Here is a 27,555-nt window from a genome sequence, read left to right as displayed (position 1 = left end):
TGTGGTGGCAGCCATCTTGAGAGAGGTGTAACAAGCAGGAAGGAAAGACAAGAAGATGTAGATGTCTGGGAAAGGAAAGATCTCCTGTGTACAAACATCTGACTCCCCCAAAACAAAGACATGGCCATAAAAAGTAGTAACGGCCCTTCAGCAAACAAACTGTGGAGAAGCACCAGTCACTAAGGCTGATCTGAAGGACCTGCTGTTAGAAATCAAAGGAATGAATAAGGGAATGAGGGAAAAGTAATGCAGGCTTACATTAAAGAGATAAAAATAAAATTAATGATAAACTAACAGATGTGGAAATAGGATTAAATGAACAATCCAACGGAATTACTAATCTAGATTGAAGAATCCAAATAATTGAAAAAAAAAAAAGAACAAGAAATAGAATTGAAGCTGCAGGACATGAAAATTAGAGAATGCAGGAATAGCATAAGGATTAAAGGTTTTCCAGAGGAGACTCAAGGGAGAAATCTGCTGGACACATTGGTCGATATTTTTCATACCATTAATACTGGGTAATAAAGATGCATTCATACTGAGAGGGCTCACAGATCTCTTTTCCCCAGACCACAAGCAGGCTCCAGACCAGAGATAGGGTTGTCCATCTACACTGCTATCAAGACAAGGATAAAATACTGAGGGTGATGAGGGAGAGAGCTGAATCACTGATGATTCTTAATCAGCCCATACAAATGTTCTCAGATCTAGCAACAGCAACCCTTAGAAAGTGAAGAGAATTTACTAGGTGACCACAATTCTTAGAGAGAACAATATAAGATGCAAGAGGGGTTTCCCATTTAGATTGGCCTTTAGATGGAAAAGCAGATATCTGTCTCAGGTCCAAAAGAGAGGAAACCAGTACTTATGGATATGGGTACAGGCAAATCAGCTCAAGAACAATCTGAAGGGGATGAAGGGCATTGGTCCTCCAGGTTGCCAAGAATCAGTGAGATCAAAGAGACCAAAATAGCTCAAAAAGATGCATCATTAAGACAACTGGACAGACATGAGAGCAAAGTAAAAAGTCCACATCCCAAAGAACACAATCAGTATTTCAAGACATTACAATAAATAATGGATATTATATCCATGTGGTTATAGTGACAAAGGGTTAGAGTTAAATGGAAGCTGCATGCAGGATAGTTTACTCTGTGTGGATACAGTATCCTTAATGGTTATAAGATTATAGTTTTTTTAATGTTGTGATTTATATTTATATTGTATAAACAAAAATTAATAACAAAATAGCAGGAGACCTAGATCTGCCTTATTGAAGTCAGTTTGACTTTAAAGTAATCACAAACATTCCAAAATTTACATTAATTGGAAATGGATCATCTATGGTGGAATATTTTAAGAATAAATTAACTCAAAGATAGCATTATAATCTCAGAATGCTCAATATTACAAAGGTGTTTGATAAGATTATATAAGGCTTGGTTCTTGAAACATTAAAAAAAGAAAGAAAAGAAAACCTCCCTTCAGCAGGGAGCTAACATGCCCCCGAGGACATAAGGAAAGTCTGGATTCTCGCTGATAAAGTATCAGGGGTAGCCATGTTAGTCTGGATCTATAAAAGCAGCAAAGAGTCCTGTGGCACCTTATAGACTAACAGACATATTGGAGCATAAGCTTTCGTGGGTGAATACCCACTTCTTCGGATGCATCCGACAAAGTGGGTATTCACCCACGAAAGCTTATGCTCTAATACGTCTGTTAGTCTATAAGGTGCCACAGGGCTCTTTGCTGCTTTCACTGATAAAGGGGACCAGATGACAGTGGGAGAATGCATAGGGAGGGGAATGAGAGGGAAACAGAGGATAAGAGAACAGAAACATGTTAAATACTGTTATATGTTTCAACAGAAAAATTATACTAAAAACTTGGGGAGCAGAACTGAAAATTATAGTAAATCAGATGCAGAGTCAAGGTACACTAATACAGGTGTTAAAAAAAGGAAAAGTGATGTATGTGAATCTTAAAATGACTACGTGTAGGATGTGAACTCTATCTAAAATATCTTACTTAAAGAACAGGCACAAATGTAATGGGGACATGGCATCTGGCTGGGGTAATATACTGGGTGAGAACAGGCTTGGGAGTTATAGGTGAGTTTATTGTGCAATGATTGTTAATGTTAAGGGGGATGAACAGTCCAACAAAAAGGAGAAGCGTATTCTGCTCACTGAAAAAAAGATTTTCCTAGTGTAATCTAGTTACAGGAAACACACTTGAAGAAAAATTATGATAAATAATAAACTACCTTGTCTCCCCAGGGCAATCTAATAGAAGAAGGATGGCAATATTCTTTGCTAAATGCTTCCATTTTATTTTTTCAGCACAACTCATAGATACAGAAGGCAGATAAATTTTAATTCAGGGGCCCTTGAAAGATAAACTTCTCACATTAGCCAGGTTTCAGAGTAACAGCCGTGTTAGTCTGTATTCGCAAAAAGAAAAGGAGGACTTGTGGCACCTTAGAGACTAACCAATTTATTAGAGCATAAGCTTTCGTGAGCTACAGCTCACTTCCTCAGATGCATATCGTGGAAACTGCAGCAGGCTTTATATATACACAGAGAATATGAAACAATACCTATTCCCACCCCACTGTCCTGCTGGTAATAGCTTATCTAAAGTGATTTCCAGCACAAATCCAGGTTTTCTCACCCTCCACCCCCCCACACAAATTCACTCTCCTGCTGGTGATAGCCCATGTACCTGCTCCCAGTCAAGGGCAAGCTTCCTTTGTTAATAGTTTTTTAGGGGTTTATGAAGTTTTAGGGATGGGGATATTATTCTAGGGGGGATTTTAACAAGGTGCTTAATCCCACTTTGGATCGATCAAATGTACCCAGAGAGCTTTTGGGAAAAGCAAGTGCAAATTTGTTGCATCACTTAGAAAATGTCTGGCAGGAGATGAATCTGGATGTTGGGAACGATACATATTCTGCTACTTGTGGATCTTATTTCAGTATTTATATGATTTTTATTCTAGGACCTTGGCTAATTTATTAAAAAAAGAGCTTTGTTATATGACCCCCTTAGAATTAAAGAGCTGGAATACAATTTTCAGAAGTGTGTATATATAGTAATAAGAAAGAGATCAATAAAAGTGAGTTCTGGGATGCCAAAAAGGTGGTAATGAGGGAGCGCCTTATAAATAAAGCACCATACCTCAAAAAGACGAGAGAGCATGAAGAAGAGAGTTTGGTTAATAAACTTTCTATTTTGGAAGGTAGACATAAATCGACAGAACATACAAGAGTGTATAAGAAAATAATTGAGATAAGAGGGAAGATTAGTTTGTTACAAACAGGTACAGCCGAGTAAACACTTATATATATTCAACAAAAATATTATGAAAAGGACAATAAGGCTGATCGGCTTTTCCCCAGAAAGTTAAAACAGAAATCAGCCTTCCCCCTGATTAGAAATAAAAAGGGAGATTTGGTAACCGGCATCAAAGAGATCTCTGAATTGTTTGCTAACTTGTCCATAGTTAGTACACTTCATAACAGCCAAACCCTGAACTTATAAATAGATATTTGAGAAGTGTGATGCTACCTCAACTCTCAGTGGATTATGGGGCAGCTCGTGATAGGCGAATTGCTGCAGAGGAATTGAAGTTGTAATTATGACTTGAATATCCAACAAAGCTCCAGGTCCCAGTAGGGTTTCTGGCATCTCTCTGATAATATCAGAAGAACTCTCAGTTTGATCTATAATGTTAATTCTAGCAATTCTTCCTGTGTGCTGCTTTCTTTGGATGCTGAGAAAGCCTTTGACTGGCTGGAGTGGGAGTACTTCAGGCAGATTTTGGTATGGTTTGGTTTTGGAAATCAGTTTTCTACAGGCATTTTGGCCTTGCATTCTCATCCTCAAGTGTCTGCTTTGATTAATGGTCATCACTCCCCTCCCTTTAATTTGTTTAGGGGTATGAGACAGGGTTGTTCCTTATCCTCTCTATTGTTTGCTTTGGCAATGGAGCCATTTGCAATAAATGTGAAAAACAGCCCCTAGAAAAGGCATCAAAACATCTCCTAGATTAAAACACAAAATAGCTTGTATGCTGATGTCTTGTTGTATTTGCAGGATCCAAAAGCCTCATTAAAAATGATAGGATAATTGATTTTGGAATTTGGGCAGGTATCAGTTTTCAAAATAAAGGATGACAAATCTGAAATTTTTAGGAATTGATATTCCTGAAGGGGTCAAAACAAACTGTTGGCAGGTACATACATTTAAAAGGACTAAGGAATCTTTAAAATATTTAGGAATAAATATTGTGGAGAAACATAAAAATTCTTTTTAAAGGCAAATTATCCTCCACTGTGAAATAAAATAATAAAGTACTTGGAAGAATGGAACTAATATGAAATTTCTTGGGTAGGTAGGGCAGCCTCGGTAAAGATGAATTTCGTCCCAAAGTTATTATTTTTGTTTCTGTGGATCTCTGTTGGTATCCCTGACATGAGATTAAAAACATGGCAGGATGTGCTGTTAAAATTAATATGGAAACATAAAAGACAAAAGGTGAGTTCTAAAGTTCTGTTTAAGTCTATAAAGTGAATTGGACTATGTCCCCCTAATTTTATCGTCTTCTTCTTCTTATGCATCACAATGGAAAATATATGATAAATTAGGTTCACAATAGACCATCTGAACATTGGGTAAAACTTGAACAAGACTGGAGCTCAGACGCAGCTATTTATAGTAATTATTGGTTTAAGAAAAAATGTAGGTCACCAAAAATAAAAGTCACCCGTTCATCCAGTCTATCTTAGCCACTTTGGACAATTTTTTTTAAAAATTTGTGTTGCGAAAGGCCCTCTTCCTTAGGTATAGTCATTAATAATCAGGAAATTATCCCTAGAAAATATCAAAGTGACTATTCATTGTGGATAGGAGCTGAGATGACTCAATTTGGACAGCTGTTCTGGGGTCCTGATTTAAAATCACACCAAGAGATATGTAATAAGGTAAAAATCCTGTATTTTCAATATTTACAAGTCGAACACTTTATTGTAAAATCTAGTTACAAGACTGTGCTATCTAGACCTTTAACCGAATTTCAGGAGTTGCCCCAGGAGCAAGCTGGAACAAAAGGTTTAATTGCTAAGACATATACAATTTTGATTGAAAAAGATGTTGATGAGAAAACAACCCAGATGAAAATATGGAAGAAGGATTTGGACAAAGAAATTGATCTGGATGAGTGGGTCCCTATATGACAAAGGGGATATACATCTTCAATTTGTGTAGCTCATAAATAATTTTTTTTATAAAATACTGTATTCATGGCATGTTGCTTCAGTTAAGATCCATTATATTTTTGCTACTAAGGAGGTGCTCTCTTGGAGGGGTTGCAGGAAAAGGGGAACATACTTGCATATGTGGTTGTTGTGTCCAAGAATTTGATAGTTTTGGGAGGAAATTGTTAAAGATTTTCATCTTATGACAAAATGCCAGCTTCCTGGGAGATGCCCTGACCTGCTTAATTAATGCTCCAGTACATGATCTATGTTTTAAACTGAAAAACAAATTAATTTCTTTTTTATTGTTAGCAGTAAGACTTTGTATTGCACATTATTGGAAAATTGTAGGACTTCTCCTATGGAATTGTGGTATAGTAAAATATGTGCTGTACTTGCACTGGAAATGCTTTCAGATCAAATACGTACGCAAGCGAGAGGCCAAAAAGAGGATAGGCATTTAGAAATTTGGTTACCCTTTTTAGCATACTCAGAGGAGGAGAGCTCCCCAACCAGCAAGCCAGAATCTTTAACCAGATTCTATGAATATTAACCGGATCCTGAATAAGTAATAAGTAATGTACAATGTGGTATTTTATTGTAACTTTGCCTTACTAAAAAGTTTCAGAAAGAAAAAATCTGTATGAGCAGAAGGCTAGTAGCTTCTTGTTCAGATGGGTGGCAAAGACGTCTGGTGTCCCCCAATGGAGGAAGATGTGGTCTCTTTGTTATAATTTCCTATCATTGCACTACTGCGGGTGCAGCGCCCCTGCAGGTAGCAACAGACACCCTCATTTTTACTTAGAGCATGGTTAGGTGACACCGTGGTTAATAACACTGGCAGGCAGTCTGCACCAAGGGAGCTGAAATGGTGAGAGACTATAAGAACAATTTCATTGTGGGTATATCCACAATGCAACAACAACAAAAAACCCGGTGGGACCGAGACTCAGAGCCCAGGTCAGCTGACTCGAGCTGGTGGGGCTCAGGCTGCAGGGTTATAAAATTGCAGTGTACGAGTCCGGGCTCTGAGACCCCACAAGGCAGGAGGGTCTCAGAGCCCAGGCTCCAGCCTGAGCCTGAATGTCTACAGTGCAGTTTTATAGCCCTGCAGCCCAAGCCCTGCCAGCCTGAGTCAGGTGGCCAAGGCCAGCTGCAGCCGTGCCATGGGTTGTTTATTGCACTGTGGACATGCCCTGTAGGCCCAGCCTATGAGACTCGGCTTCCTAGGGAAATTCCAGCCTTTTCTAGTCTATGGTCCAGCCCAGAAAAAATGGGAGAGGGAGAGAGGACTGAAAAGCTGGCAAAATGGAACCCATCCCTGAGTCCTGAATGTTCAACACTAAGTATCCCATAGATGGAGGTTTGTTTGCTGAGCCCTAAATAGAAATGATGCAACAGAGAGAAGAATGGGCTCCCCCTCATTCACAGAACTGTACCATACCTTCCAGCAGTGTGTTCATTATTTCCCAGTGAGATTCCTTTCGCTCCCTTTCTTTCCCGTCCCCTGACCCCTCATTGATAATACTTTCTTTATTAGGGGAAACCCAAGTGTTTCTGCTCAGGGATGGAGTTTGGGAACTTTGCCTTTGAATAACATTCGTGTGTGGAACAAAGGATCAGTGAGACCTACAGGTGCATGTGGATTGAAACCTACAAATGGTCATGTGATCCTCAGCATCCACTGGCACAATGCTGTGGATTTTATTCCCAGAATAAAGGACTCTTTCTAAGAACACACTGGTACCCACTGAGGAACCGGACAGACAGAGGTGCTCATTTTCCTCTCTGTTTATCTGTCTCCTGCAGGCTTACTAACGGCCATCTTACCAACGCTTGTTATAGGGATCTCTCTTCTGCTCTCAGTACCAAACAGACCCTGACTGAGCTGGACCTGTCAATGAACAACCTGGGAGACTCGGGTGTGAGATTACTATGTGAGGGACTGAACCATCCAACCTGCAAACTGCAGAGACTGGGGTGAGTACTTGCAGGTTTCTTTCTGTAAAGAACTCAGCAGGCCATGAGGATGGTGTGTGATGTCAGCTCTTGTAGGAGCATGGAGAGGCTGAAATCTGTGTGTCCCTCCAGCATCAGGTGTGTCAGTGGCTCCCAACAGCCTGATGGCTGGTCATTTTTGGAGAACGGAAGTGATAAATAAGGATGGTCCCAAACTGGAGCACTAATTCCAAACTCCCCTAAAAGTGATCTTCACTGAAATGGATTTTTGAATAAAAATTGAAGCATAATCTCATCTTCTGAGGGAAAAGCCCATTTTAAACACCACTTTATGATCTTTAAAACTATTTTACATATATTGTGCATCTAAGCATCGAAGGCAGAGGTGTGAAACTCACTCAGGGAAGAAGCCTGATTTGTATGGTTAATTGTAGTCCAGGGTATAAATACAATGTACTCCCTGTGATGCACAATAGACTCCTCCCCTGATAGCAACAATCAAGGGGACAATTTGGGTTTATGTAGTAACTAATTGTTTTGTTTATTATTTGTGCTGCACTTTCTTGCCACATTCCTCATCAGTGAGAAAATCTGCTCCCCTTTAAGGTCACTGCATTTCTGCCCTTGGTTTCTCTTCCTTCTCCATCCTTCTTTCTGTTTCTCTTCCTCTTGCTGGTGTTTGGGAGTTTGCTCTGTTCCATGTCTCTGCATTTTCTTCTCTGTAGCAACTTCCAATCCGCAAGCTACTGGGTTTCATGCCCACCCCTTCCTACCTCTTCCAGCCACCAAAATGATCAGTGATTTAAAGCCCATTGATGATGGTTCAGAGTCAATATTAACTAAGTTGATACTCCAGTCAGAATACCAGGCAACAGGATAGTTCAGACCCCCGAGTTGTTGTTTCAGGCTGTCTGCCAACTCAGGTAAACGTCATTGTATGTGTTACACTGGATTCGCATTGAGAAGGTGATCTCTGCTGCCATGAGGGCTAGAAACTTACTTTGTTTAAATGGCAGCTTAGATTTTGGAGAATCTGAGAATGTCATATGGGCTGCATAAATATATCATGCACATCAGATCCTCCTGCAGGCTGCATGCTTGGTGTCTGCAGTGTAAGAGGTTCCCAGGTTCCATGGCTGATCTGGGCAGGGTTAAGGAAGTAAAGGGGAAGCAGGTGTGGAGGAAGCTATCTAACGGGGATGCACTGTCCTTTACCCTTCAAGCTGACAATGTCTTGGGAAGTTATTACCCAGTATAATGAGTTGATTTCCTCTTGCTTTTAAAACTTGTTTTTCACAATAAAGCAAGACTCGATGAAAGGGACTTGAAGTGAGTTGTAGCTGGGACTTAATTTTTCCTCACCAGCTGCTGAGTCTGCCCATTGGCTTACACTATGCCATAGGGAAAGAGGAAACCCTGTATTTGGAATACTCCCTTGGGAAAGGCCAAACTCAGCCTTTGGTGAGCAACATCTAGGCCTCAGTGGACAAACCTAAGCCTATGTCATGGTTACAAGGCTAGCTACACCCTGTCCCCTTTCAGGTCTTTTTGAGTGCACCCACCTCAGGCCCTGGGCCCCTAGTCCTTGCTTCTCTCTGGGTGGAATCATGCAACTTCCCCACTCTTAGACAAGGCCCAGGGTAACAGTCCCCTTTGTGTTCACTGTGATGGCCTTGCAAGTCTGACCGGTTCAGCCAGTACCTGTGTATCCACTGTGATTATCCTGCGGGTCTAAGTGGGTTCAACACCTGTGATTCTTCCCTTCGGGAGTCTCTGACTAGTCAAACCCAGTGGCCAGAACAGCCTTCTGAGAACACAAGTATTGTTTATTTAATAAGAAGAAAGCCTTTTAGGGAAAAAAAAGGGTTTCAAAACATCAGAGTCTACATGCATAGTTATCTTACCTGGAATCCTATCACTCCCACCCCCGTCTCCACTGGAGATCTAGGCTGGTCTAGCTTCCTCAGACACTCTAGTAGATTCTAGGGTGTGACCCTCTGTTTCCCTTTGCCTTAGCTCCCTAGGTATGTCTCCTTAAACCCTTCTATGGTCCCCTCGTGTAAAAGTGGAATATTGTGTCCCAGCAGGAGGGGGAGCTAGTATCACCCAGGCTAATAGTTCTGGCATTGTCCTTTGAGGGTATGGTGTTAGGTGTTTATCTCAAGCAATCTCCCCCTTCCTGACAGCCCTGCTATTAAGCTGGCAGTATGAAGTTGGTCATGGCAAGTCAGCAGGAGCTTGAGGTGTAGGTATTTTCTTCTGGAGGTGGGCAGATCTACTTGCGGGAAGTGTGCATTGCTTATTTGCACTCTTTTGAAGCATAGTCAGCCTTGCATGCTGCAGGTCGTTTTCATCTGTTATGGCCCTCCGGGCAGTTTTAAGAGTGATGGCATCGTCAAAGTTTGCGGGATCTATATGAGCCAACCCATATAAATTAGATGTGAATGTATGGCTAAGGCGGCCACTAAAGGCTGTATTCAGCTCCGAATCAACAAGATGCGTGGGCTGATTCCTGCCCCACACTGCTGCACAATATTCTGCCGGATCAAACACTAGAGCCAGGACTGAAGTTTGCAGAACATTTGCCTCTTCTCCCCAGGAGGTGAACTTTTTCTTTCAATGGATGTTAGCCTGCAGTCCAGTTTGACTCCTAAATAAGTGACAACTGGCTGGAAAGGGAGTGGATGATCCTCCACACAGAGTGTAAGAGGCAGATTGATCAGGGAGCACATGGCCAGTGCTTCTTAGTTTCCACACTAAGGGCCAGATCCTCAGCTGCTGTCAATCAGCAAAGCTCCACTAACTTCAAAGTAGTTTGTCTGATTTACACCATCTCAGCATCCTGCCTTGCGCATCACTGGAAATTCAGTCAAGGTTTCTTAAGGGAAGTCATTTGGCATCTATCAGTTTCTTCTTAGTATTGTGCACTTGTATGTAACATGTACAACACATCAGGGCTCAGTCATTCTATCTACCCTTTCAGTTCTTCCCGAATGCACTGCAATTTAACTCCTAAGCTTCTGATCTCTCTCCAGCCGCATCCCTTCCACATCATTTTGTCATAGTCCAACACACACGAATTTTCTACAAGCACCTTTAGGTTACTGTTTATTACATTGTCTGCTCAGAGCTCTGTTCAAATTTCACTAACAAAATGGCACTACTCCCAATGCAGCTGAAAAGGTATTAACAACGGACAGTGGCATTTTCCCTAAGAGCAGGGCTAGGCGCTCCAGTGGTTAAGAATGTGGCGGGCAGTCTGCCACTGGTAGAAATGCAATGGTGAAAGATGGTAACAATTTTCATTGTAGGCCCAGCCCGTGAGACTGCCCTCCCTTGCAAATTGAGGCCTTCTTTAGTGTGTGGTCAAGCCCAGGCAACATGGAGAGTGATGGGGGACTTGAGACAAGGCAAAACTCACCCATCCTTGAATGTTCAATACTGAGTATCCCACAGAGGGCAGCTTGTTTGTGGAGTCCTAATTAGAAATGATGCCGCAAGAGAGAGAAGAATGGGCTGCCCCCATCCACAAAACTGCAATAGACTTTCCAGTGAGGTTCCTTTCCCTCCCTTTCTTCCCCTTCCTGTCCTATCAGGTGTAATAAAGTTTCTTTAGTAGGGGAAACCCAAATGTTTTTGCTCAGGAGATGGAGGTTGGGAACTTTGCCTTAGAATAATGTTCATGTATGGAACACAGGATCAATGAAAGCTACAGATGCCTAGGATTGAAACCGACACCTGGTCATGTGGTCCTCAGCATCCACTACTACAGCTCTGTAATTTTTAATCCCAAATTAAAGGAATCTTCCTAGAAATCCACTGAGACCGAAGTGCTCATTTCCCTCTGTGGTTATCTGTCCCCTCTAGGCTTTCTAACTGCCATCTCACGGCCGTGTGTGGTGGGGATCTCTCCTCTCTTCTCAGCACCAAACCCACCCTGACAGAGCTGGACATAGGGGAGAACAACCTGGGGGATTCAGGAGTGCAGCTGCTGTGTGAGGGACTGAAACATCCACACAGCAAATTGCAGAAGCTGCGGTGAGTATTTCTAAGTTTCTCTTCTGGAAAGAGCTCAGCAGGGTCTGGGGACGGTGTGTAATGTCAGCTCCCTGCAGGCTCATGGTGAGGCTGAAAGCTGAGTGTCCCTCCAGCCCCTGATGTGTCAGTGGCTCCCAACATCCCGATGGCCCCTCATGTTTGGAAAATGGAACGTATAAAGAAAGATGAGCCCAAACAGGAGCCCTCGTTCAACCCCGCCTCCCCTGAAATTGAGGACGAAGTTGTAGTAATATTCACTAAAAATGTAAGTTCAATAAAGCATGATCTCACTCCCTTTGATAACAACCAATTCGTACAACGATCTTTAAAACAATGTTACATTTTCTGCGATTTAAGACAAATGAAAGGACAAGAGGCCTTACAAAGCCTCAGAATCCTAAATCTCTTACAGCCCTGCCTAAGGGAGGGTGTGAGAGAGATTCTGTGTGAGGGAGGTAGAATTCTTCCTGCCCATCCTTCACGGGCAGGGGAATTTGCCTGCCGCTAAATCCTTCTGCGAGCTGCACCATGTTCTTCTGTTTGTACAGCTAGCCGTGCTGGCCAGTGAGTCGCAGGACTTTATCATGCCTCCTTCTGTTCTGCTCTTGCCTGCTTTGGTTCTACTTTTGCATCACAGTGGAGAGAGAAGGGATCAGACCTTTGGCTCAGGGGAATGCAAGGGCACAGCCGTAGTGCGGGTTGCAAGGAGAGGGAGGCTTTCTGTGCTTTTCCTTCCCCTCGAGCACCTTGAAATAACTTCATTTTTCCACTCCAGCTCTGAGTCTGCCCAGTGGCTTATAGCCTGCCATCGGGAAAGAGGAAACCCTGTATCTAGAATGCTACCTTGTGAAAGGCCAAATTCAGACTTTGGTGAGCAACATCTAGGCTGCAGTGGACATGTTCAATCCTGTGCCACAGTTACAGGGCTAGCTACACCCCTGTCCCCTTTCGGGTCTCTCTGGGTGCACCCACCTCAGGTCCCGGGCCTCCATCTCTCTCTGGTGGAATCATACAATTCTCCCACTCTTAGGCCCACTGAGAGCTAAAGCTGCATGTGGACTGAAATCCTTATGTGATCCCTAGCATCCACGACTACAGCAGGGTGATTTTATTCCCAGAATAAAGGACTCTTTCTAGAAACCCACGGAGGGAACTGGCCAGACAGAAGTGCTCATTTCCCTCTCTGATTATGTCTCCTGCAGGTTGATGAATTGTGGTCTGACAGCCAGTTCCTGTGGGAATCTCTCCTCTGTTCTCAGGGCCAAACCGACCCTGACTGAGTTGGATCTTGTGCTGAACAACCTGGGAGAGGCGGGAGGAATGAAGCTGCTGTGTGAAGGACTGAAACATCCCGACTGCAAACTGCAGAAACTGAGGTGAGTATTCACACATCTTCCTGCTGGAAAGAACTCAGCAGGGGGAATGGATGGTGGAAGATGTCAGGTCCTTGAAGGAACACGGAGAGGCTGAAAGCTGAGTGTCCCTCCAGCACCTGTTGTCTCAGTGGCTCCCAATATCCCTACGGTCTATTGCGATTGGAGAACAGAATTTATTAATAAAGATGGGACCAAACTGGAGCAGTAGTTCAAACTCCCCTGAACATGAGGAATGAGTGATTTCCACTAGCATGTATTTTTTTCAATAAAAATTGAAGCAGGCTCTTTTAAACACCTGTTTAATCACCTTTAAACAAGACTACATTTATTTTGATTTCAAACTAATAGAAACACAAGAGGTCCAAGGAGATCAGGAGCCTAAATCTCTCATCTGTCTGCCTCAGGGGGAACTGTGGGAGGGATAAAAAGGAGTACTTGTGGCACCTTAGAGACTAACAAATTTATTTGAGCATAAGCTTTCGTGAGCTACAGCTCACTTCATCGGATGCATGCAGTGGAAAATACAGTGGGGAGATTTTATATACACAGAGAACCTGAAACAATGGGTGTTACCATACAGACTGTAACGAGTGTGATCAGGTAAGATGAGCTATTACCAGCAGGAGAGGGGAAAAAAACAAAACAAAAAATCCCCATAACCTTTTGTAGTGATAATCAAGGTGGGCCATTTCCAGCAGTTGACAAGAACATGTGAGGAATAGTAGGGGGGGAAATAAACATGGGGAAATAGTTTTACTTTGTGTAATGACACATCCACTCCCAGTCTTTATTCAAGCCTAATGTAATGGTGTCCAGTTTGCAAATTAATTCCAATTCAGCAGTCTCTCATTGGAGTCTGTTTTTGAAATTTTTTTGTTAAAGAATTGCTACTTTTAGGTCTGTAATCGAGTGACCAGAGAGATTGAAGTGTTCTCCGACTGGTTTTTGAATGTCATAATTCTTGATGTCTGATTTGTGTCCATTTATTCTTTTACGGAGAGACTGTCCGGTTTGGCCAATGTACATGGCAGAGATACACACAAAGTGTTTGGCCAATGTACATACACAGTGGTACACACAAAGATGGACTACAAGCCGTCAGGAACAGTATCCCTGATAATGTCACGGCAAACCTGGTGGCTGAACTTTGTGACTATAAAAGGTTTTGGTGTCCCCCCCATCCTGCTGGTAATAACTCACCTTACCTGATCACTCTCGTTACAGTGTGTATGGTAACACCCATTGTTTCATGTTCTCTCTGTATATAAAATCTCCCCACTGTATTTTCCACTGCATGCATCCGATGAAGTGAGCTGTAGCTCACGAAAGCTTATGCTCAAATAAATTTGTTAGTCTCCAAGGTGCCACAAGTACTTCTTTCCTTTTTGCGGATACAGACTAACACAGCTGCTACTCTGAAACCTGGGAGGGACACTGTTTCAGAGAGGAAGAATTTTTCCTGCACATGTAATGCTGACAGACACCGGTGGTCAGTGGGCAGGTTTGAACTGGGGACCTCTGGAGATTCGTGCATGAGCCTCTACCACATGAGCTAAAAGCCAACTGCCTGTTAGCTAAGGCTGTAGAGCAGACTTATTAATTGCTCTCTCTTTAAGTGGTCTCGGTGCTACTAGAGGGGACAGAACACCACACCCAGGAGGTGTGTGGGTTACATACTTCCCCTAGCTGAGGAAGCATGTCCCAAGCTTCAGAGACTTCCCAGTTGGAATCCTGGATGAGCCCCCACTTGTAACACCGACAGACACTGGTCACCGACGGGCAGGATCGAACTGGGGACCTCTGGAGCTTAGAGCATGAGCCTTTACTACGTGAGCTAAAAGCCACCTGCTTCTTAGCTAAGGCTGTAGGGCAGACTCATTTTATCTCTCTCTTTCAGGGATCTCGGTGCCACTAGATGGGACAGAACACCACACCCAAGAGGTGTGTGTGTTACACATATCCTTTACATGCCAAGGGGTCAGGAAGATTTGTCTGTAGCTAAACCCTCTTCAAGAGCTACCATTTGTTCTTCTGTTTGCCCAGCTGCCTGTCCTGGCCAGTGCACTGTGGGATTTTATCATGGCCCCCTTCTACTCTTCATTGGTTGCTTAGTTGTTTATTTTGCCCCTAAGAGCAAAGAAGGGATCGGACCTTGTGCTCAGGGGAGCGCGAGGGCTGCAGCTGGGCAAGGAGAGAGAGGCTTCCTGTGCTGTCCCCTCTGTAGCCCGATCTATAGATTATAGAGGAAATATAAATATAATCCCCAGTTATCACTTTGAGGGTTGACAGTATCTTGTCCCAAGATCGGGCCCAGTATTTATTCAAATCATTATATAATGGGAAACTCCGATGTGCACAGCTGCAACACTCACACTACAGGAACTCCTCTATATTTACAAATAGTTTATTAATATATTTAGCACAGTCACAAACATATCCAGCTCAGGATTCTACAGAATGTACATCTGTAAATCCATTTACTCACACCATCCATTGTAGAACAACCTGAAATGTGAGCCATCATAGAATCATAGGACCGGAAGGGACCTCAAGAGGTCATCTAGTCCAGTCCCCTGCACTCACGGCAGGACTAAGTATTATTTAAAACATCCCTGACAGGTTTGTCCAACCTGCTCTTAAAAATCCCCAATGATGGAGATTCCACCACCTCCCTAGGCAATTTATTCCAGTGCTTAACCACTCTGACAGTTAGGAAGTTTTTCCTAATGTCCAACCTAAACCGCCCTTGCTGTAATTTAAGCCCATTGTTTCTTGTCCTATCCTCGGAGGTTAAGAAGAACAATTTTTCTCCCTCCTCCTTGTAACAACCTTTTACATCCTTGAAAACTGTTATCATGTCCCCTCCCAGTCTTCTCTTCTCCATACTAAACAAACCCAATTTTTTCAATCTTCCCTCATAGGTCATGTGTTTCTAGACTTTTAATCATTTTTGTTGCTCTTCTCTGGACTTTCTCCAATATGTCCACATCTTTCCTGAAATGTGGTGCCCAGAACTGGACACAATTCTCCAGCTGAGGCTTAATCAGTGCAGAGTAGAGCGGAAGAATTACTTCTTGTGTCTTGCTTACAATACTCCTGCTAATTCATTCCAGAATGATGTTTGCTTTTTTTGCAACAGCGTTCCACTGTTGACTCATATTTAGCTTGTGATCCACTATGACCCCCAGATCCCTTTCCGCAGTACTCCTCCCTAGGTAGTCATTTCCCATTTTGTATGTGTGCAACTGATTTTTCCTTCCTAAGTGGAGTACTTCGCATTTGTCCTTACTGAATTTCATCCTATTTACTTCAGACCATTTCTCCAGTTTGCCCAGATCATTTTGAATTTTAATCCTATCCGCCAAAGCACTTGCAATGCCTCCCAGCTTGGTATCATCCACAAACTTTATAAGTGTACTCTCTATGCCATTATCTAAATCATTGATGAAGATATTGAACAGAACTGGACCCAGAACCGATCCCTGCGGGACCCAACTCATTATCCCCTTCTAGCATGACTGTGGACCACTAATAACTACTCTCTGGGAACGATTTTCCAACTAGTTATGCACCCACCTTATAGTAGCTCCATCTAGGTTGTATTTCCCTAGTTTGTTTATGAGAAGGTCATGCAAGACAGTATCAAAACCCTTACTAAAGTGAAGATATACCGCATCTACCGCTTGCCCCCTATCCACAAGGTTTGTTAGCCTGTCAAAGAAAGCTATCAGGTTGGTTTGATATGATTTGTTCTTGACCAATCCATGCTGACTGTAATTTATCACCTTATTATCTTCTAGGTGTTTGCAAATTAATTGCTTAATTATTTGCTCCATTATCTTTCTGGGTACAGAAGTTAAGCTGACTGGTCTGTAATTCCCCAGGTTGTCCTTATTTCCCTTTTTATAGATGGGCACTAAATTTACCCTTTTCCATTCTTCTGGAATGTCTCCTGTCTTCCATGACTTTTCAAAGATAATTGCTAATGGCTCAGATATCTCCTCAGTCAGCTCCTTGAGTATTCTAGGACGCATGTCATCAGGGCCTGGTGATTTGAAGACTTCTAACTTGTCTAAGTAATTTTTGACTTGTTCTTTCCCTACTTTAGACTCTGATCCTACCTCATTTTCATCTTCCTCATCACCATCACCTTCCCCTTCATCATCAGTGGCCATCATTCTGGCACCTCCGAAGAGCTACATCTCCTTCTCCTACTGCCCCTAGGCTGGGATGCAACTTTTATATGATGTTACGCTGATGCCTCTATGTTTGATGCAAGGCTTTCCCCCCTTTTCCTCATTTGTATTTCCTCACCTTGCTAATGTTGGAGTATCCTTCTCCTGTAAGTCAGTATATCAGTGATCTCAGCTTATCACATAGGTCAATTTGTTACCATGGCCCTCTTTTGGTTAGGTGTCTGTGGATGTAGCTCATGTACCTGTTATGTATCTCAGTTCATTGCCATAACACTCTTGTGGTTGGGCCGTGTTCCTGTGGTCAGAAATCCCCCTTAAATACTCTATTTACAGCTCCCTGTTTCTGTTGGGCCGTTTATCTGTTCAGAGTTCCTAGGCCTCAAGCCTTATGCTAACTTGCTGAAGCTAATGTCTTAGAATCATAGAATCATAGAATATCAGGGTTGGAAGGGACCTCAGGAGGTCATCTAGTCCAACCCCCTGCTCAAAGCAGGACCAATCCCCAATTAAATCATCCCAGCCAGGGCTTTGTCAAACCTGACCTTAAAAACCTCTAAGGAAGGAGATTCTACCACCTCCCTAGGTAACGCATTCCAGTGTTTCACCACCCTCCTAGTGAAAAAGTTTTTCCTAATATCCAACCTAAACCTCCCCCACTGCAACTTGAGACCATTACTCCTTGTCCTGTCCTCTTCTACCACTGAGAATAGTCTAGAACCATCCTCTTTGGAACAACCTCTCAGGTAGTTGAAAGCAGCTATCAAATCCCCTCATTCTTCTCTTCTGCAGACTAAACAATCCCAGTTCCCTCAGCCTCTCCTCATAAGTCATGCGTTCCAGACCCCTAATCATTTTTGTTGCCCTTCGCTGGACTCTCTCCAATTTATCCACATCCTTCTTGTAGTGTGGGGCCCAAAACTGGACACAGTACTCCAGAGAGACCTCACCAATGTCGAATAGAGGGGAACGATCACATCCCTCGATCTGTTGGCTATGCCCCTACTTATACAACCCAAAATGCCATTGGCTTTCTTGGCAACAAGGGCACACTGCTGTCTTACAGGACACAGGCCTGTAGGTTCCTTGCATTACTGCTGAATATAATGTGAAGCAGTGAATATAATACAAGCAAGCTTGCTCTACGAGCTACACCTCCCTTTGTTCATCTTCTGAGCAGCCAGCACAGTGTGAACTGCACCATTCACCAGTGTCAGCTTCCTCCTGGCTGAGGTGGCTCTAGCCTGTGAAGTCCCCGCACTGGGAAGTGAAGCAAGGCTCAACCAAGAGAAACAACCAGTTTGTAGAAATACCCTTGACAAGAGGCCCCTCCGGGAATAGAAAAATGTTTCTAGTTACTAAGGTAGCAGTATGTGGGTGTCCTCTGTCATGTGACAGGCCATTATCACATTGATCCATGTCATTGGACTAGGCAGGGCCAGGAAATAGCAAACAGTTTCTCTCCAGCACTCCTCTGTGTCAGATCCTTGTCATCTGGGGGCAGAAGTGAACTGAAACCTTTCACTGAATGAAGCCTCTTCAGTCTCTCACTTGGAAAGGGAGTTTGGCAGAGAACTGTAGGAGGAGATAGCTGCGCTTCCAGATTTTCCTGGGAGCAAATGGAGTTGCAGAGAAACCGGTGAGAGCGACCTTCTCCTTTCTGCTACAAGTGGGAATGGCAGTGGGAGCAGATGAATGATCCCCCCGAGAATCCTGTTGCTCAGCGACCTCCAACTGGGGTAGGGTGAGTTGCAACATCACATTCACTTTCCAACACTGACGGACAGCTTTAGGGGGGCCTCTAACATGTTGCCCCAAGGAATTGCCAGGCCCAGCCTGGGCACTGGGGGCTGATCTGCTGCTGTGACCAAGAAGGGGGGGGCTTGATGGCAGGGGGAGCCTACTGATGGGCAGTTTGTATTGGTGCTCTGGAAGGCTTTACCCTTTCTCAGGAGATCTTCGGGTGAGCTGGGGACCAATCCGTCTCAGACTGGGGCAGCTGCATGAGCATTGGCTGCTGGATTTCAGACTGCAAGCTGCTGTGAATAGTCAGACGCAACTTTTTAAAAAAATACAGCGATCCAGGCAGCAGTATCTCTTGGGAAAGGCACTTCCCCAGCAGCAAGGCGACATCACTGACCACTAAGTACAGACCACAGGGCAGCCAAGTGTCAGGTATCTCATCTGACCCTGGTTTGGCAACTCTGTGACTCCTGTCCCTACTGCAGATGGAATCCAGTGAAGACAGGGAGTGTAGTTCCTCTGGCCAGTCACTAGAGGTCACTGCTGCTTCATATTTTGGAAGGGGCCGGGGGGCAGTACTTGCGAAATGTTCCATAACAGGTAACGTTGTCAAGTTGATGATGCACACAGGGCCGCTGTGCCAGGTTATGAAATGTAAACGTCGTATTTGTCCTTGTATAAGATGCTTTGCTTTTCCTTGGGGAAATGTCCTGGTTTTCTGACCTTTAGGGTTTGCCCCTCCTGTTCCTGATGGGGCAGAGGAAACTTAACTAGTTTTCTGAACTTGGAGTATGAGCCTGTGCCACTCCACATTTTGGAAGGCTGTGTGCTGGGCAGCAATTGGAGCTACCTGAACGCCGGTCTCTGTAAGGGATCAGAGAGGCTGGTCTGGCATTTAGATCTGAACATGGACAGGGCCAGGCTCAGTCTAATCTTCCCTGGGAAAGCGCTCCCCAGCTGGGGCCTGCTGCTGAGAATGCTCTGCCTGTGCCCCTGGGAGTCTGACCTGGACTTTGTTAGCTGTAGTGCCCATGGAAAATGTAGTCAGGTTGGTGGATCACGGGTGGGTGAACAGTCTCTGAGACAGCCTCACCTTGAGCTATTACGAGTCTTGTAAATCAGGGCTACTGCTAGGGTTTGGAATGATATCCTGAAACTCATGGGGGTTTGGTACAGTTTGAGAGTCATGGTGTGATATGCTCAGATAATTTGGCTGCTGCACACTGTCTGAGCTGTACTTTGCGTGTGACATTTACCTTCAGTCCCAGAGAAGGAATTCCAGTCTCAGCCAAGGGGATTCAGGAGTGACACCACTTTGTGGAGGCTGAAACATCCCAACTGTAAAATACAAAGATTAGCATGAGCAGCCACTGGCTTCCTTTGTAATTCCGTCCCCAGTCTTCACTTCCTACACCAATCCATGTATATTTTCATCCATTGATAAATTGTGACTCACACTACATGTCAGGGAGTTTATGGCCAGTGAATTTCCACACTAGGGACCAGATCTTCTGCTGGTACAAATCAGTATCGCTCCACTGACTTCAAAGTAGCTTCACTGATTTACACCAGCCATGGATCTGGCCTTGACCATCACTGGAAGTTCGTTTGAGCTTTCTTGAGGGAAGTTGTGAGGCACCTATCAGTCTGTCTCTAGCATTATGAGCCCATATGTAACACAGACACTAGCTCTGGGCTCATTTTATCCCACTTTTTAGCTCTTCACAAATTTCTGACGCCTCTACAGTCACTCCCATGATGCTGCTGTCACAACAGTGGGTCTGCAATGGTGAAAGACTGTAACAATTTAATTGGAGGCCCAGCCTGCGAGACTGGGCTCCCTATGGAAATTCCAGCCATTTCTAGTGTATGGTCAAACCTAGGGAAAATGGGACAGGGATGGGGGGACCTGACCCTCAGCAAAACTGAGCCCATCCCTGAATTCTGAATGTTCAGAACTAAGTACTCCAGAGGCTGGCTTCGTGGCTGAATCCTAAGTAGAAATGAGACAGCAAGAGAGAACAACAGGCTTCCCACGTCTGCAAAACTAAAGTATAGCTTTAACTGCAGGAGCAGTTTCATTATTTTCCAATGAGAATCTTGTCCCTCCCTTTATTCCCTCTCTCCTGGCTCCTCCTTTAATGTTTCTTCATTAGCAGAAGCTACAGTGCTTATGCTCAGGGGATGGAGTTTGGGAACTTTGCCTTAGAATAACATTCATATGTGGAATACAGGATCAATGAGAGCTGCAGCTGCACATGGATTGAAATCCTCACATGGTCCTCAGCAACCACTGCTGCAGCTCTGTGATTTTATTCCCGGAATAAAGGAATCTTGCTATAAAAACCCAAGGAGGGAACAGGACAGACAGAGGTGCTCATTTCCCTCTGTTTATGTGTCTCCTGCAGGTTGATGGGTTGCCAGCTCACAGCTGCTTGTTGTGAGGATCTCTCCTCTGTTCTCAGTATCAACCAGACGCTGACCGAGTTGGAGCTGAGGGGGAACCTCCTTAGAGATTCAGGAGTGCAGCTGCTGTGTGAGGGACTGAAGCATGCAAACTGCAAGCTGCAGAAACTGGGGTGAGTGTTTACAGGTTCCTTTTCTGTAAAGAACTCAGCAGGCTGTGCCGATGGTGTGAGACTGTCAGCTCCCAGCGAGTAAATGGTGAGGCTGACAGCTGACTCAGCCTGCAGCACCTCATGTGTCAGTTGTTGACAACATCCCGCTGGCCTGTCATGTTTGTAAACTTGAAGCTATAAAGAAAGATGGGGCCAGACTGGAGCTTTACCTCCAAACTCTTCCTCTTCCTCTCTGAATTTGAGGAATAAGTGTTTTGCCTGTAATTGAATACATGTGCTGGTAGTATCACCTATTATTAAGTTTGCCTGATACTTCCTATTGTAAGTCTGTCTTCAGTTGCTTATAAATTGGCTGAACTCTAACTGCTTGGATGGAAATTTTCCATACTGGGTGTCTGCTTCAGGCTGAACTTTTTTAGTAAATTTAAGCTCAACAGCGCAAATGCTTCCAAGAACAAGATTAGGGTGAACATACGTTTTTACCAGCTATTTTGCTGAGGAGATCTCGCCCCCACCACCCTTACGTTGGAGAAAGGACTCAACATTTAGCAGGGCGCAGCCTTTTTGTTAGATGTGCCTTTTGCTTTTCCTGTGAAAATCTTCCCAAACGGGCATCTCTGGGCCTTCCTGTGTTCTGTCCCAAGCCTACAGACCAGCTCAAGTTAATTGCATCCTCCACAGAGACTCAAGGGCTGTCCAAGCCTTCTGTCACAGCCTTCTGTAGGCATCCCATGCCTGCCTTCCAGCGGGACCTAATAATTATGCAGGGCCATTTGCTCTATGGCTAATCAGACTCTGGGAGCGGGGGCAAAGCAAGAGGTTTGGTATAAAAGGCTAAGTTGATCTTGACAGAGGGGTCCTCTTTTTTGATTTGACAAATGGCTGTGACCTTTTCTCCAAGAGAAGACCCCACCCTGCTGAAGGGTTGTTGGGACTGGAATCTGCCTGGGTCTCCATAGAGGTGATGTGGGGTGGGGGGAGCATTTAAATCCTGTTATTGTTTTATGTTTTCTCTGTATGTTTTTGTCCTTAAATAATTGCACTCTGCTTTGAGAGTGCTGGGTAGGTCACTAGTAAACCACAGTTACAGGCTTTGGAAAGAGAGCAAAGTCCAGGGACTGCACTTAGTCAGACCTTCTGGGGATAATCAGAGTGTGGCTGCCCCAGCCTAAACTCCCAGTCAGAAGGGAATGGGGCATGGGTCCCTGCCGAGAGAGAGGTGAATGCTAGAAGCCTGAGGGAGTTTTCCTTGAGCAGACCACAGAGGGGATCAAAGGTGCAGTTACTCTAAAACTCTGACAGATGGGAGTGCAGGGGCCATCCTGAATTCTGGTTGGTCAGTGGAAAGGACTAGGGGTGGTGCTTAGTCTTTCCCCACCCCTTATTCCTCATTGGTCGATGGCAGAGGGTTGGGGCTTGAAGCGTCTGGCTCATTCCCAGGGCGGTCCAGTCAGGGTGAAATGCATGGAGCCGGGCTTATGCAGGAAGTCCCACCCAACACTGGTTTCTCATTAGACTAGGGGTGAGGCTTGGGACAGGGTGTGAGGCAGGGCTTCTGGCTCATTCTCAATGCTGATTGGTCCGGGAGAGAAGTGGGTGGGTGTGTGGGGCCACCTGTCATAACAGCTGGGACAAGCCCCATTCACACAGTGATTGCTTGTCTCTGCATTTCTCTCTCCTGCAGGTTGAAAAATTTCCTTCTCACAGATGCTTGCTGTGAGGATCTCGCGGCTGTTCTCAGCATCAGTGACAGCCTGACAGAGCTGGAGCTGGGTATTGACTATCTAAGAGATTCTGGAGTGCAGTTGCTGTGTGAGGGACTGAAACACCCAAATTGCAAACTGCAGAAACTGGGGTAAGTAACATTTGGCCTCCTCTGTGCATTTACAGGTGTCCTTTTGTGTAAAGCGCTTGGCAGGGTGTGTGGCTGGTGTCTGATGTCTGCTCCCTGCAGCTACATGGAGATGCTGAGAGATTAGTGTCTCTCCAGCACCTCCGTCATTGGCTCACAACACGCACTGGAATGCCCTGCTTGGAAAATAGAAATTTTTAAGTAAAGCAGGGCCCACACCAGAAGCTGGCTCCACAGCCCCCTGATATTTAGCGAATAAATAGATTTTTTTTTTTAAAAACAACTCTTTACTAAAATGCATGTGCTTTAAAATAGTGCAGTCTTTCCCCTTCAGCTAGCGGCCTGTTTTGTAGAGAACTTTGATGACTTTTGACACCTTGACATATTGATTTAAAATTTATTAAGGCAAAAGAGGTTCCAGGAGCTGGAGGATTCTTAACCTCCCGATCTGAGCTGAACTATCCAGTGTGGTTTCAGCTTCAGCCCTAGCCATGGTAGCTCCTGCCTTGAAATTCACAGAGATGGGGCGGAAGCTTCTCTCAGCTGAGAGGCGCCACCAGTTTGGAGAAATACCCTTTAAAGTGCAGCCCTTTGGGAGTGGGGAGGTGTGGTCACAGTAACAAACTGGGCAGGTTAGAACAGAGGCCAATGTTGGACTCATTATAAAACACAAAACCCTTTGGGGCAAGCTGTGGTTCCTCCCTTTTCTATTCTAGTACATGTCTGCTCAGTGGGTCTTCTTTCGTGACTGAACTTCTACCTGGTGTGGGGTGCTCCTGGGAATTTGGGCCAGATTTTCAGAATTGCTCAGAACCCAGCAGCTCCCATTGTCACTCTTCTGCCCAAGTTTTCCAGAGACCTGCACGGTGGATGCTGAGATCTCTTGAAAAGCAACAAAAGCACAAGCAGAGTGAATGGCAAAATCAGCCTCCCAGCTAAGGTCCATCATTGGAGGTTTGGGGTTAGTGCCACTAAGCCCTAATGCAGGGATCCCAATCCCCCCCCCCCAAGAACATCAGATCCACAGCCTGGAGGGCTGAGCTGCTTCTGTCACCATCTCTCCCCTTCAGCCATCAAGGGAAGCCTCAAAACTCTGCCTATCTGTGTGTAGATGGATGGGATTCAACTCCGGGCTAGTTTATTTCTTCTTTTATTCTCACCATCAGTGCCTCTTCCTTATCTTCCCTCTTGAGGATAAGGTGCATTTCATCTCCATTACACAGCCTGCAGAAAAGAGAATCCACCAGCTACTATCAAAACCCCTCCTCTCTGTAGGGAAAGTAGCCATCAGTCAGTGGTTTCTCTTCCCATCACCCCACTGACTTTCCTTCCCTCCCCCTTGCTCTGGGAGCCTTCTGCTCAGGACACCTGCTGCCTCCTGTCTCCTCCTGAGGATCAAAACCTACAGCTCACTGGTGCCTCCCATCTGTGTGGCCCTGCAGAGTCCTGCCCCTTTTATCCCTCATAGGTTGGGGGAGGGTTGGGAGTGAGTCATTCACAGATGGTGGCATGAGAGGCAGTGATGCTAAATGGTTAGACAGCTCAGGAATGTGATGGTACCTCATCTGCCCCAAATTCAGCTCCATTTTCGTTGCTTGGCTGAGCCTGGAACTATGAAATTTCCAGCTCACTGGGGGAAACATCTTTGGGTTTCAACCAATCAAATATACCTCCATTACAACTGTCAGAAGCCCTGCCTCTGAGCCCCTGGCTGGACAAAGCTGCCCATCTGTCAATGCCCCAACCTGGTCTCTGATCTTCATGCAAGTTCTCTCTTCCCTTTCACACTATGCCCCCATTTCCCTGTCTCTTTCTTTCCTCTCAGTTTCTTTCCTCCCTGCTCCCCAATGGGCTTGCTATAGGACACTGACCTTTCTGAAAGTGCGTCACCCCATCCCCTTGTCTTTCATGTTCAGTGTAAAATTAACCTTTGGACAGTACAGCTCCCTGACCCTCAAAACCACAACTTGGTCTGGTGGGTGATTCATAGGCCTCATGCACTAGACTTGTATTGTTGGAGTTTCAACTGGTTTTTTGAATGAGCGAACCACAGGCAATTCAATGTGTCCAACTCGCCATGGCTGAATGGACTCAGGCTTTGCCCTCCACACTGGCATTGTTTTACCCAAAAGTATTGGAGCTAAATCCGTGCATCTGTCCTCATGCATATAGATTAGAAGGCCAGAAGGGACCTTGTGACAGGTAGTTTGACCTGTACAATACAGGCCAGAGAATTTCCCTGAATTAATTCCCGTTTGAACTAGGGCGTCTTTTTTGAGAAAAGGTCCAATTCAAACCCAACCACAAGTGTTGCACAAGAGAAATGTGCAAACAAACCCTTGAAAACAAGAAAACATCCCATTTAAATATCGTCACCCCTCACAAAACACATTCACCACTTCCACTGCCAGACTCTGCTCCTCCATAAGTCCTATGCTCTGCCATGTGCAGTAACGCAACGCACGCATTGCATTCCTCACAACCGCACTATAATGCGAACCTTCACTCTGACCTTGGGCGCGTGTGTGTCTGCTGGACACCCGTGCCTTCATATTTCAGAGGACGGCATCATTTGCAATAGCTGAGACAAAGCTAGTACTTTGGTTTATCTCTCAGGGGAACTCCCAGGACTGTAGAGGAATGAGGATCCCTTTGAATGGTGTGAGGACTGAGGGTTGGCTGGGTACTTACCCTCTGGCCTGTCCTTTGTAAGGTTCGGAGGGCAGGAGGTGCTGGCCTGTGCTCCTCAGAGGCAGGAAGGAGCTGACTGTAACAGCTGGTTGTGAATCCCTCTTTCCCCCCCCCCCCCCCGTTACACACATAAATTCACAAAAAATGGACATTTCTATGTAGTTGAACAAAGCCATTTTCCATTAAAAAAAAAAATTTAAATGCAGAATTTTCAGCCAGCTCTGCTCGCTGCAGTACTGGGAGCCTCCAAATCTGCTTTGCCCACCGGCATGTCCGGCACCAGATGGCCTGGCAGGCACTCTACAAGCTGAGCCACTGTTTCATTGTAGCCCTGCCTTCTGAGGGGGCTGTGCCCTATGTGTAGAGGACAACAGGGGGACCTGTCTTATACCACTCTCTGGTTTGGCTGCAGGCTCTTACCTACAACTGGGGCAAATGGGCCCTTGAGGTCCTGGCTCTGAGAGACCTCCACCATCAGAGCACTGATGGCCCCTCTTCTTTCCTCTCTCATCCATGACCAGAGAGTTAAAGGAGAAAAGACGGACTGCCCCCAAAACGATCCCTCTTGTGGAAGAGAGCTGTGGCCAGAGCAGATGCAAGACTAGCTCAGAAAACCCCTTAACCAAAAGGGAGCCTGCTCATTGCTATTTTTATAATTTAATATAGCATACTTCAGTTTAGAGTCATTTGTATGAGCCTCCAGTGGAATCCAATTTAAAAAGATCTTGAGACTCTGCCACAAAGAGGAGACCCCTGGTGTGCCCATTACCCAGGAGTGGAGGCAGAGAATTCTGGGAGCTCCACAGAGGGGTGGTTCTAGTCTCTGGCTGGCTGTCAAATTTTGGCCGTCTCTAACCAGCAGGAAAAAAGGGAACACCTACAATACATGGATAGGGTGAGAACTATCAGTCTGCCAGTTTTCAATCCACGTCATAGGTGTTGTATTGATTTTTGTACAGTGCTATTTTTTAATCCAAATGCAATGTGCTAATAAATCAGGTTTCTTGCAGAAGTCTAAGTACATCATCTCAGTAGTTACCTTTATCAACCAGACTCTCCGACAAACCTGTTTTCCATGAACTACATTGACTGCCATTATTGATATTCAGTCCTTTACCTCTTTATTACTAGATCCATCTCTGCTGTTCCATTATTTTTTCCTGGGTTGATGGGAGGCCAAATGACTCCGTTCGTTCCATTTGTCATTTTAAAATATCAGCACAGCATTAGCTTTCTTTCAGTCCTCTGGAACGTCCTCAGTTTCCCAAGATTTACTTATCAACAGCCCAGTCACTGGAGACTTTTAAGAGCAGGTTAGACTGGGGTGGCCAACCTGAGCCTGAGAAGGAGCCAGAATTTACCAATGTATGTTGCCAAAGAGCCACAGTAATACATCAGCAACCCCCAATCAGCTCTCTCCCGCCCCCCTCCTCCCCCCGCTCCCAGTGCCTCTCACTCACTGGCAGCCCTGCTGATCAGTGCCTCCTCCTCCTTCCCTGCACCTCCCGATCAGCTGTTTCATGGCATGCAGGAGGCTCTAGGGGGAGGAGCGAGGGCACTACAGGTTCAGGGGAGGGGGCAGGAAGGGGTGGAGTGGGGCCCAAGCCTGTGGCAGAGCCAGGGGTTGAGCATTGAGCACCCCCCGGCACATTGGAAAGTTGGCATCTGTAGCTCCAGCCCCGGAGTCGGTGCCTAGACAAGGTGCCGCATATTAACTTCTGAAGAGCCGCGTGTGGCTCCGGAGCCACAGGGTGGCCACCCCTGGGTTAGACAAACACCAGTCAGGGATGGTCCAGATAATATTTGGTCCTCCCAAGAGTGCAGGAGACTGGACTAGATGACCTCTTGAGGTCCCTTCCAGTC

At 45.0% G+C, this 27,555-nt stretch overlaps 1 protein-coding gene across 1 annotated transcript in view; it reads left to right on the top strand.

The window, feature by feature from the left end:
* The window catches only part of LOC311521886 (NACHT, LRR and PYD domains-containing protein 12-like), a 53,675-nt gene that overhangs the window by 15,089 nt on the left and 11,031 nt on the right, over positions 1-27,555 (top strand). The window contains exons 6-10 of the mRNA XM_084630574.1: positions 7,071-7,241; positions 11,088-11,258; positions 12,461-12,634; positions 20,979-21,149; positions 22,834-23,004. Of these exons, the coding sequence (XP_084486700.1) occupies positions 7,071-7,241; positions 11,088-11,258; positions 12,461-12,634; positions 20,979-21,149; positions 22,834-23,004 (858 nt within the window). The remainder of the gene's footprint in view (positions 1-7,070; positions 7,242-11,087; positions 11,259-12,460; positions 12,635-20,978; positions 21,150-22,833; positions 23,005-27,555) is intronic.

This window comes from Lepidochelys olivacea (genome assembly GCF_965140295.1).
Source record: "Lepidochelys olivacea isolate rLepOli2 genome assembly, chromosome: 6".
NCBI classification, from domain to species: Eukaryota; Metazoa; Chordata; order Testudines; family Cheloniidae; genus Lepidochelys; species Lepidochelys olivacea.
The sequence above is the reverse complement of the archived record's forward strand: the minus strand, read 5'-3'. Positions and strand labels throughout refer to the sequence as shown.